This window comes from Ambystoma mexicanum, chromosome 10 (genome assembly GCF_040938575.1).
Source record: "Ambystoma mexicanum isolate Mex_15411 chromosome 10, UKY_AmexF1_1, whole genome shotgun sequence".
NCBI lineage: Eukaryota > Metazoa > Chordata > Amphibia > Caudata > Ambystomatidae > Ambystoma > Ambystoma mexicanum.
In genome coordinates, this window is record NC_090932.1 from 1,456,760,946 (window position 1) to 1,456,773,545 (window position 12,600).

The window sequence follows — 12,600 nt, forward strand, 5'->3', positions numbered from 1 at the left end:
GATATTGAAGGCACAAATATACTACAAATTGTATACTTCGGTTTGCATCACAGTGAGTGAAAATCCCCTGTACTGTCGCTGTCACTGGGGAATTTGGCGCAAATGGCTCTAACCACTCAGGCGGGTATTACTCGTCGAATGCAGAATCCAAGCCTCACATAAAGCCACCATGTAAATGAATTGTAGGCCACTAGCCTGTACCACCTGTGGAAGAGAAACATACATGCTGTATTTAAATGAACCTTACAAGTGTACAAACCTTACTTGAAAATGCACCCTGTATCCTATGGCATAGTTGCCTGTACGAAAGTTACTTCGTGGATAAAACATTACAAAAGTGAAAACACATGCAATCCATAACGCTTGGGGCACAGAGAAATATTGTTTCTTAGTTGAACGTGAAAGACACATAAGATGAACACTCTGATTTCCCATAAGAGCAGGAAATGTACTGAATTGGCACACTACATTAGGCAGTGATAGATCTAATACGACAATATAGGAGACAAACATGAAATGTTAGTGGCCTCAGTGGTCAAAATGACATCATATCTAGAGTACACTTACTCGTTACTTGGATTGCGAGGGCGAACTGTTGCGCGAAGTTCGTGCATAAGCACCATCATAATCCTCAACACGGACCTTGTGATGAAGGCTGCCTTGAAGTCATGCAGCTCGGTAACACATAGCGGTGGTGTGTCGTCTTCTGATATGTAGGCCGAGCATCCAGAGTTTTCTTGGCAGCAGCAGTTCTCCTCCTCGGTTGGCATGACTTTGCACGGATTGCAGGTACACCAGGTGGAAAGGTCTTCCATGCGACTAGGCTCAGGATCCAGTGATTCGTCTTCCCAACTGTCGTCCAATGCCCCATTGTTTCTGCATCTTTCTCCATCAACTAATTCTGCCTCTAAATACTCCGGCTTGTACTGGTAGGGCTGTATTGTTGCCATTATACGACAAAATGTTTAAATCAAAAGCAGGTAACAATTGAAATCAATAGTAATGCTAGTTTAAGTATCTGTTCGCAGGGGCTCCGTGCAAAGAAAGTCTGCTCAACAGAGCAGAAACGAGTCACAGGCTACATTAAAAAAAAGACAGTGAAACGATTGAAAAAGCAATTTTGATCTTGTCTGATGAGAATTGGTCTGTTTATACTTATTGAGGAAAGAGGCGTCCTGCCATTTCCATGGAGACGCGTCATTAGCTGGCGCACAGAGAACGTTGACACAAGACGTGCATTTGTGTTGTGAAATGAGCCGTATGCTTCTAGTGATGTCAACTTCACAGGCGGGTGATATCATTAAGTGCGGGTGGGGCTCTTGAATTTAGGGCGATCAATCCACGGATAAGATTAGCACAAGATGGCCACGCCCGACTCGTTGATTTCACATGTGTAAAAGTGAGGAAAGCTAAAGCACATAGGAAATGTTTTTACGATCGATCAAAATTTGCTTAAAAACACATGCCCGAACGCTCGGGCAATGACATTTTTTGGCGCACTATTCCTTTAACGTAAGGATGTGGTTTCCTGCTTTTAATCATTTAATAATTTGTAAAGAACCTTGGGCTTTGTACAAAGTGAATACCCTTTTTATGGAGGGGTTTCTAACTTTTTACCCAAGAGATGAAGGGTCTCGATGTATTTCTGATGACTGATTAGTTCAGGTGACATTGGTTGTCTTTTATCTTTTTGATATTATTGCATTTTGTATTTATTCTTACTTTAATTGATAAATACAGTTCAAATAAAGTGTATACATACGTACAGATACTATGTTTGGAAAACAGCATGGTCTAAGGGACTTGTCTAAATGGCTCAGACAGGTTTGTTGGAAAGAATATGTAGTTCAGTGAAATGCTGGAGAAATAGCAAGCATATGCGCCCCAGTGGCTGCCCAGCTGCCGCATGTTGGGCTTACTGCAGTTGGCAAAACACACTTGACACACAAGAAATGGGTTTTAACTCCTTCATTGTTCTCAGGGGATGGGTTCTTTGAAAGCCAAGTGCAAAGGGATGACATTAAACTGAAAGGGGAAAGGTTGTGTAATGGTGTGAGGACGGGGGAGTGTGTCTAATCTAAATAGGACATAGTGTCTAGTCCAAATCCCTAGTCTTAAGAAAACATACATACTGTTCCAGTGTTATAGGCCTCTGATGGCTATTTTCAAAGCCCCCAGTTACAGGCTAATTATCGCACCCATGCACACTTTCTTTTGTTTTCTTGTTTTCCTCAGTGTGAGATCTCTTCCTTCACCTACTAGCAAGTACTTACTATCCTCTTTGCAATAGAGGCTAGCCAAAACAATTCCCAGCAGGAATCACATCCCTTCTTCCTACCTACTCCTCACACTTGAGTGCTTTTCATACTGAATGTTTTCTCACGGAGCAGTCAAATGTCACATTCCTAGGCTTGAGCCCACTACATCCTTGTTGTTGGTTCTTCTCATAGTAGTACTGGCTTGAACCCAGTTGTTTATCACTTCAAGTAGACTGGCACCTCAGGTTCTTGCCTTTGCAAACCGCACTATGTGTTTGACAACTTGCCTTAAGGATTGTGCTGCACTGTTCAGCAAAGGTCTCTCTGCTCTATCTCTGGCTCTCTGTCCCCCATCTCTGAATCTTTCCTAACCTCCACCTGCTGACCTCCTTTTATACTGTTTTATCAACTTTAACTGCCCAAATAATTATTGGGTTTGGGTGGCTTGTTCTTTTGTTAGCCTTGGGTTATTGGATTGGTTCCCGAGCCACTAGGTTCTCCTTCCTCCTCCGATGTTGACTTGTTTCTCCTCATTTTACTCTTGTGGTTCAGCTCCCCCCGAATCTGGGTAACTGGGGAAGTGCTGAACAAGGGCTTAACACCTACCTCAGTGCTGTTGTGTTCTTTCAAGGTGCTCAGTATCTTCTGTCTCCAGCTGGCGGCAATCAAGGAAAACTGAGCACTAGTGAGTTCACTAACTGTTTGCCAGTTCTGTGATCTGTTCACAATGCGACCCACCTTCTCACTTCATGGTGTAATGTCCAAAGATGCCGTTTTCTTGATTCTTGAAGTTGTAGTCTTGGAACTGCTGACCTTCCTTGCAGGCATGGTCAGTGTTTCAGTGGGTAATCTAACAGTTCCACTGCGGCATGCCTATGTGACAGACGGACATGAGAAGCTCCTGGTGATCTTCCCTACACTGCCCCCTGTACTGCATCACCGAGCGGATGGTCTCTAGACCCCAGAGCCCCCTGGTGACGCTTAACCTCTACCTCGTAGGCTACTTAGACCTCTAAGTAAATACAGGTTTTCAAGCTGGCATATATACCTGTCTAACTACAGAATTTTAGAAGAAGTTGGGAAAGATATTTTTGTATTCAAAGCTGGTACAGTGCTCAGATGATGTACCAAAGAGAGCTTGACAGCTAGTATTGAAACCAGCAATATTCTGTATAGAAGATGAATGAGGGACACAATCTAAATAGTTTTGGTGTTCGCTCTGACCATCATGACTGGGTTCTGATAGTTAATTGTGGAACCATTCTCCTATGACAAACCTACAGGTTTTGGAGGAGACCTTAATGCCTGACAATCCTTGAGTCAAAAGCATACCCCATCCCACTGAAGTGTTCAGGTTGTGCACTGCTGCCGCCCTCCCATCTCAGAGATTTTCTCCAAAGAGAAACGAAACCAAGTGGAATTTCACTGCTAGTACAAAAGCCCTTTGACCAGACAATGGTAGACTTTTCAAATATCCTTGGGCATAGATTAACTTGAAAAGGTTGAACTCTGTAAAACGGTAAACACAAATGGGAGATGCATTGAGAAACTGTTAGTCTTGAGTACTGTCAAAAAAGAAAAAGACAAAATGTAATTGAATCCTCCACTCGAACAAGCCTCCTCACGCTGGCAGTGCGATAAGAAAGTAGTGATTGACTGTGCCAAACGCGGCTAAATATAATTTTATATGGGTGGACACAGTGCCACCGGAGACCGCTCTGTGGACCTTCTAAAAGCCGAGAAATAGCCAAAATATGAAGTGCTTGATCCTTTTAACTCTCTTTAGAATTCAGGCAACATGTTTGAGTATTTAGGGGTCTCCTCAAGTATATTGCGGGTATTCCATTCCACAGAATAATAATATAGCTTAGCCTGGTGTCTATAATCATTTGCTGTAAGATGACTTTGTTTTCTTAAATGAGAATAATTATTGTGAAAGTGTAGCTGCCCCCATTAGGTTGCAACCATGTGACCCGAAGGTTACACACACATCTCTGCAACAAGCTGTTTAGACTTTGATACCCAACTAGCTTTGATGTTCCTTTGCTGCCTGGAAAGGAAGTATTCCGTGGGATTTTCTGTAAGTTGATTTTAGACATTTGTAGCCAGTTTCATGTGAATGGAGTGGTCTTGCAGCTCCCCTGAAATGTATACCATACATTCTGCGAAAGGCAGGGTATCCTTTTTGCATATTGAAACTGCTGCTAACATGTAACCAATAGTTCACTGGTGCTTCCAGCATGTTCCAACTTTCCAGCAAACTTTTCATTCCTGATGAGAAATCTGCATATTATATTGTATACTTTCGGAAAGTTGAGTTTGCCTGAATCTTTTCATCTGTAACTGGCTGTGGTTGTAATTATGACAGGTGTATAACAGCAAAGAGGTAGCACAAAGAAAGGCTTGCCATCTTTCAAATGAAATTTCATGATGGAGTGAAGCATTCTACTGCTGAATTTGAGAAGAGTTCTCAATATTCGTCTAAGTGTAGATTTTCTTAACAATAAAATGTGTGTATTTAGCTTTCATCACTATCAGCCATTGTCTTCTATGATAGAGCATGCACGAGCTGAAGACTTTTTTAATGAAACCATTCAGACGTGTAAAGAAAGACCTTTCCAAAGTAGGCTACTTTCCGCTTACTGAATGTGAATCCTTTCCTGGAATATTTTACATTAAATGTGCAATCTGAAAGATCAGGCTGGTATTCTGGTCTAAACACAATTGCAAAGAAATGCTAAAGCTTTTGGCTTTGATAATTTATGTATCTACTGTTATGCATACTTTTAATTTTGAATGATACATGTTTTCCAACTTTTTAAAAGGTTTTTGGTTGTATACATAGTAATATAAATAATGTTGGCATTGTTAATACACAATAAGACTGCTTGGGGTCCATTTATCTGCCACTGTATAATTACTTGAAGATTATCCGCAGCACAAACAAAATGAAGTGGTCAGTGCATGTCCTAAATCCGTATTACTTACAAACGGGATATTTTCTACATTGGGAGGTTTACACAAGAATAAGGCTAATATACCTTTCTATTTCCCAAATTCAGCATGCCCCAAAATTCCCAACAGCAAGGAGGCAGGCTCTTCTTTCTACTTTGCCAGTGAGTTATTTTTTTTCTGTTTACTATATGAACTGTACGTAACAGCCCATGAAGGAACATTTCTTTATTTTACATAACCATTTTCCCTTTCTTTAAACTAACACAACTTTATACAAAGATTTAAATTCGAGCCTTAAAACTGACATAACGTTTTTTTCCATTTTTAAATCTGTGGTTAAGTACTTTTAGGTGTATGTTATTTTGCCAGATATTCAGTTAAAGTTCTCTGATTTTTTTTAGTTTTTAAATGCTTTGTGGTTGTCCTCCACTTGTTGGCTCCCTTTGGCCTCCTAAAAAAGGAAATGGTATTGATACTAGTGCTTATAACCTGCCTATTGTAGACAGGTTCACACTCAGTTGAGTCACTGTCAAAGACAAATTTAGCAGCTGAGTTCATAAAACTGATTCAAGAATATGCTATGTGTGTAGACAACTTCACCCTGGCCTGGTTGCTGCAGATTTGTTACATAGTGTGCTACAAGAAGCAGCAGGGGGACTGTTGAGCACTTTTTATTGTACTATGAGCAGCATTTACTGTGATAGGAGACTGAATAGAAGAAAACAATATGCCCTCTCATTCTCTATATTTCTCTTTTTGAGGGCATGAACTGGGTGGGCGTATAATCACAGCCCTGTTTTAAGAGATCACATGGTGGAACAAATATTCGCAACTCTCCTTGTACATGTCGGTTTTTTTATGATAAGCATACAACTGGGATTAAAAAGTACTTGACAACATATTTAAAAATCACAAAAACTATTTTACTTTCAACATCTCATGTATTTACATCGCATTCCCCTTTCCATTGTTAGAGAAAATGAAAATGGGTAACCCAAGCCATGAAAGCATATCGTTAAGCAATCTACAAATGTTTTTAATTACTGGTGTATATAGTTATGCTCTTTTACTTGTGTGTTAAAGTATATATATTTCCACAGGAAAATATGGCACATGTTTTGTGAGGCTCATGAAGGTATGAAAGCATGGGATTTAGAAAATGCAAACCTAGTTGGAAATCAACAGAGCACTGTACATAGTTGGAGGGGATACCCATGGTGTTACAGGTAGAGGAGGCAGGGTAGCAGAGGGTGCTGCAATCGGTTGGGGGAGCACTGAATGGTGGAGCCCTGGAGGGCGAATGAGTTGGGGATAAGTGGTTTGATTTCCGAGATGTTCTTTGAAAGAGTTGTTCGGTCTTCAGGACCTTCCTAAGTGTAGGTTGCAGTTGGGCAGGTCTGATCAGCATTGGCAAATTGTTCTAGAAACAGGCTGCCTAGCAGCAGAAAGGATGTGTACTCGTTTTTCCCTCTTGTATTTCTTTGTTTTCAGTCTGGCTTCTGGTGGAACAATGGCCTCCAGTGATTTTTCTCTGCAAAACAGTGTGGTGTTTTGGCTGTGACTGCATTGTAGATGAAGTAGGCTGTCTTGCACGTGATGCATGCTTGAAGAGGTAGCAGCTCCCTAAAGATGGGGTGAAGTTGTTGAATTTTCTTTCCCCTTAAGAGGGGCCAGTATGGCATCTGGGACAATTATGAGTAGGGCTTTGCCACTGTTCAGTTGGGGGATGAAGAGGGCTTGGACTCCCCCGAAACCGGCGGTGGGGCTAAATCGCTTGACTTTGGATGGGAGCACAAGCTGGTACTGTGCTGTTTGTGTCTTCTTGGTGATGTGTTTTTTACATGAGTGGTCACAGTTGATGCCAAGAGATTTTACAATGAGTGAGAGATGTGGCGTGACTGGCAGACTTAATTGCAGTCAGCAAATTCTGGACTTGGCATGCTTGGTGGGGTTTCATAGGAGAGAGGCTTTGCGCTTTGTTGGATTAAGTGTCATTTAAGTGCTTGCCATCCAGGATGAGGATCTGGCAGTGCTTGAGTCAATGGATGTATTAGATGCAATTGTGAAGCTGTGTTATCGGCACACTGGTATAGCACAATGTTTGTGATGGTCACGGATGGAGGATGACTTGGGCAGAATGAAGCCTTATGGAACTCTGCAGGTTTCTTGCTGGTTGGTATTTTTTAAAAGGTAGCAAGCGCTCCTCTCCAGAAAGAACATGGCATGATAACCTGTTCTGAGATGAGTTTGCAGCACACGCTTTTTGCTCACTGTAGCTTTCACAGATGGGAAATAACCATTTGCATATCAGTCTTTGTCCCGCCCACATGGGCAGGGCAGCACCGAAATTCTATGGCAATTCCTTTCTGAACAAGAGTACCAACAGCAACCCCATACACGTGTTTCAGCCTTTTGGGCCTCATCAGTGAGGTGAAGCTGTGCCTCTCTGAGCACAGTGAGCAGGGAGTCCACGTCTGGTTGCCCCCAGGTAACTCAGGGCGACCAACCCCAAGTTCCTTGCAAATATTTTTAAAAAGTGGCAGGCGCTCCTCTCCAGAAAGAACATGGCATGGTAACCTGTTCTGAGATGAGAGTTTGCAGCACAAGATATTTGCTCACTGTACCTTTCACAGGTGGGAAATATCCATTTGTATATCAGTCTTTGTCCCGCCCACATGGGCAGTCCAGCACCGAAATGCTATGGCAATTCCTCTATGAACAAGAGTACCAACAGCAACCCCATACACGTGTTCAACCCAGAGAGGCACAGCTTCACCTCACTGATGAGGCCCAACAAGGCTGAAACACGTGGATGGGGTTGCTATTGGTACTCTTGTTCAGAGAGGAATTGCCATAGCATTTCGGTGCTGGACTGCCCATGTGGGCGGGACAAAGACTGATATGCAAATGGGTATTTCCCATCTGTGAAAGTTACAGTGAGCAAAATGCTTGTGCTGCAAACTCTCATCTCAGAACAGGTTATCATGCCATGTTCTTTCTGGAGAGGAGCGCCTGCTACCTTTTTTGAAATTCTTGCTGGTTGGGTCTATTTGGGTCCTTCTGGACCAATTGGTGTCTATTAGAGAATAAGAGGCAAACCACTACACAGCTGTTCTGTTGAAACTCCTGCAAGTGGCGTGGCTGTTGAGGGTGGTTCTACGGCCAACAGTATTGGAGGTAGCTGAGCAGTCTAGTAGTGCAAGCAGCCATGGGCTCCATTTGTGAAGGCTGCAAAGGGCATTGTTGATTGGTTGGATGGTGGCTGTCTCTGTGCTCTATTGGAATCTGGATTGGTAGTCTCGTAAGTGATTGCACTGCTTGATAATTTATTTTCTATTTATTTTAACATTTGTGTAATGCCCAGTAGTTACAGTAACAGGATACTGACAGATGGGCTTAACAGATCAGGCATTTAAGGCAAGATAGGAGTTCATAATAAAAATGAGTCATACTCATTGAATAACCACGTTTTCAATAGTTTCTTCTATGCTGGGTAGGATGGCTTGTGTTTTAGGTGTGGCGGTTGGGAGTTCCCTAGGGTGGGGCTGTGGTGCTAAAACTCTAGCGGGTTTATAGCATGGAACAGCGAGGATGAGCTGATTGGAGGATCTAAGCTAGATATTTTACTCTAGCTGGATAGCAACAGTCTCTTAATCACTTTGGCATGGTAAGGCAGGGTTTGAAATAATTTAATAAGCAAGAGCTAAAATCAGCTCCTGAGTAACCAGCATAAACCAGTGACCGGGAGCAAGGAGAAAGTACATAGCATTCCGCAAATCTAACTTCCACCAGCCTAAAACCTACAATTTTGTCCAGTATTTGTGACCCCCTTATGCTTTTAATTTTGTATAGATGCATCCTAATGTTTCTCCAGCATGGGGTCTGCAATGGATTCACATGCTCATGAATCTTCCCCGTCAGGATGGGAATCCTCGGTAAAAGAAAAAAGTTTGTTTAGTTTCTGAACTGTCTTCCCCCTATAAACCAATCGCTGAGCTCTGGGTCATACTTCCCTAGCCAGTGACTGCCCTCTACCTAAGCCCCTCCTCCAGCAGCCATCTTCAGATTATTACTGCATGTTCATGTGTTGGCAGTCCTTGCGGTTTGCTCTTCGAGCTTCTCTGCGTTTTTTATCTTTTGTGATAGGAAAATGTTATTTTTCGGTCAATCAGCCTGTGTGCTCCTTCGCTTATTCTTCTGATTAACGGGGACCCGGTTTTTCGGCATCTTTCATCGCCCTTCAAGGGCAGAAACTGTTGAGTGTTCTTCTTGGAATCTTCCAGAAGTTCTTGAGGCCTACACCGCGCCGGATCATTGTCAGCGAAGGACGGAGCTTCCCTCTTCAAGCTGTGCACCAGCTGTGGTTTACAGAATGTTTATTTGGACGACAAGCATTCCCAGTGCCTGTATTGACTTCACCCGGCGCTTAAAGAAGATGATGGTGAGATCTGCCGTGGTTTCTCCAATTGCACCATGAAGGAACGACACGTCTGGTTGGCAACATGGCTCCAAGCCAGAGCCTTTACCCTCGATGCACCTCAGGGGCATGCCTCATCCGATCCAGCCAACCTGAGCAGGCTTTTAAGTCCTTTGAGGGCTCTCCATCCGTGGGGGCCCAACGCAAGACCAAGCACCGCAAGTCTGCTTCCATCTGGGTCGCCGCTACCGCGGGTCCCGCAACAGTCGGGATGCGTTCATTGTCTCCATCTGCCTCAATTTCCAGCTCTTCATCCAAGAGGAAGTCAGCTACCCCAAGGAAGCTGTGGGAAAAGGGAAAGGTGTCTAAACCGCCCGTTAAAGAGAAGGCCAAGCAGGACAAGGTGTCCGAGCTGCCTGTGAAGAAGGCCAAGAATCCAACCTGCCTGCGAAAGCCCAGGTGGTCCAGGCCAAAGTACCCCCTCGATTGAGGTGGTGGTAGCCTCCCTTTCGAAGGCAAAGGGGGCTGACCCCGAACACGGTGCCCCGGCAGCAGCCAGAGTGTCTCTCCCGGCCAGGAGAGAGTTTTCATTCAAGCCGATAGTAATGTCCCCGGAGAAGTGGATGCCCGACCTCGGTCCGAGACCATCCCCCCAGGACCCCAAGAAGGGGGGAGGGGCAGAAGAACTCCATGACAGACATTTCTTCATCCGATGAGGTGCAGAGACTTTCCATCCACGATGGTGACGTCAAGGAGATGCCCGACGACGATAACGTTGATACCGACAGGGACAGAGTCCCAGTTCCCCAGGTGCCCCTTAGAGATTTGTCACAGGATATCCACTCGACACTCGCTGGTGTCCGAGATTCAGAGGAGGTTGCAGACGACCCCGCCAGTGTACCCGTTGACACTTGGGCAACCACCGGCAAAGAAGAGGAGGAGACAACCTATACCTCCATTCCATCCGTCGCTGCCCTCCCCCCACTAGGGCGACTGTGACAGACACGGCGACGACTGATATGGATGATGACGCAGGACTGGGAGACCTTGCATCACCGGCACAAGAGCCTCTCCATTGGACGAGGTGGGATCTTTTTATTCCATGATTGCCCGGGCATCGGATCTCTTCCTGCTCAGCCTGAAGGAAAAGATGCAGGCGGGGTTCCTGTACCAACGCCAGGAGGCAAAGAGGAAGACTTCTGTCGGTGCCGCTCCTGGACAGCGTCTGGGATGAGGGTCTAGCGTTTCTGAAGAATCCTGCTTCAGCTCCTGCTGACAGAGACCGGCTTCAGGCAATGTACTGGGTGCCGGAGTCTGCACCCAAGTGTCTTCGGTCTCAACCATCACCGGACTCAGTGGTCTCAGCGTCCGCCAGGAAAAAGTCATTGAGGTCATCGTTCTCTTCATCTGTACCCTCGGACAACGAGGGGAAGAAATTGGATGCCATGGGTAGGAAGGTAATCTACTCGGCGGTGATGACGTTGAAAGCGGTCAACGCCTTGGCGATCATGGCCAGATACGACCGGGAGCCTTGGTTCAAGAATGCTCCACTCCTGGATTTCCTCCCCGATGACAAGATGGTCGATGCTTTGAAGATCCTCCAGGAAGGCGAGGTGGTGTCGGACCACGCCATCGTGGAGGTACTGGACATTGCGGACACGGGTTTCCGCCAGATGGGCAACAAGGTTTGCCTTCGTCGTCGTCGTGGCTGGCTCAAAGCCACCAACTTCAGGCAGGAGGTCCAGACGAGGGTCCTGGACATGCAGCTCAACAGAGACAACCTGTTTGGGAAGACCTTTGATTTATCCCTCCAGGCCATCAAGGCCGACACGGAGACTCCCCCCCCTCACCCCGTGCCTTAGGCACCCTGCAATAACACAGGCCTTCCTTTCGTTCCTCAGGAGGAAGGTCTAGCAGGTCTTCGAAGGGTTTTGGCAGGGGCTCATCCTCTTTCCGCCAACCCTCTGGCTCCTCGGCCCAGGAAGTCAACAGGGGTCACTCCAAGGCCTTCGGAGGGGGCCGCTGCCGTCGTCCAAGCTCCCAGGGTGGTGCCCCTACCGCCAACCAGGACTGAACCGGCCATGATGCTGGACCCCACCGCTGCACCCTGGTGGGTGGCCGACTGGTGAACTTCATCAGCATGTGGGAGACCCTCCTCACCGACCGATGGATGCTGTACGCTCTCGCCCACGGACACACCTTAGAGTTTCAACGAAAGTGTCCCTGAATACCATCGGTGGCCCGGCAGGAGCAACACATCTCTCGGCTGCTGCTGGAGGTTCGGGCCATGTTAAAGAAAGGGGCGATAGAGCTGGTTCCAAAGCGACTTTACTCAAGGTACTTTCTCGTAATAAAGAAGACCGGGGGATGGAGGCCCTTTCTCGACCTGCCACGACTAAAGAAGTACATAAAGTCCCAGAAGTTCAGGATGGTCCCGCTGCAGCACGTGCTCGGCCAGCTGGAGGAGGGAGACTTTCTGTTGTCATTGTATCTAGAGGACGCATACTTCCACGTCCCCATACACAAAGACACAGCAAGTTTCTGCACTTCTTCGTTCAAGGGAAGCATTTCCAGTTCAAGGCTCTTCCTGTCAGACTTAAGTCTGCACCCAGAGTCTTCACCAAGTGCCTGGCTCCAGTGGCAGCCCATCTATGACTGCAAGGAAATCCACGTGTACCCCTACCTGAACGACTGGCTCATCCGCGCCAGATCAAGGGACATCACCGTCGACCACACAGCGAGGACCGTCCGCCTGCTGACAGAACTGGGGTTCTCAGTGAATTATGCCCAGTCCTGCTTGACTCCATTGCAGGACGCGCTGTTCCTAGGATCCAGACTCGACAGTGTCCTGCATGGCGTCGCCGTCTGAGGAGAGGATATCGGCTAGCCTAGGCAAAGTGCAACGGCTGTTACCACGTGGGTTGCCACGGTGAGGACCATCAAGTCTCTACTCGGCATGATGTTGTCATG

At 45.9% G+C, this 12,600-nt stretch overlaps 1 protein-coding gene across 10 annotated transcripts in view; it reads left to right on the forward strand.

Moving 5' to 3' along the window:
* ATXN2 (ataxin 2) overlaps positions 1–12,600 on the forward strand; it is a 2,542,428-nt gene that overhangs the window by 2,001,149 nt on the left and 528,679 nt on the right. For 6 of the 10 annotated variants that reach the window (XM_069619525.1, XM_069619517.1, XM_069619518.1 and 3 more), the window contains one exon: positions 5,321–5,374. The exons of the other annotated variants lie outside the window; for them this stretch is intronic. In XM_069619525.1, coding sequence (XP_069475626.1) covers positions 5,321–5,374 — 54 coding nt within the window. The remainder of the gene's footprint in view (positions 1–5,320; positions 5,375–12,600) is intronic. 10 annotated transcript variants of the gene reach the window in all.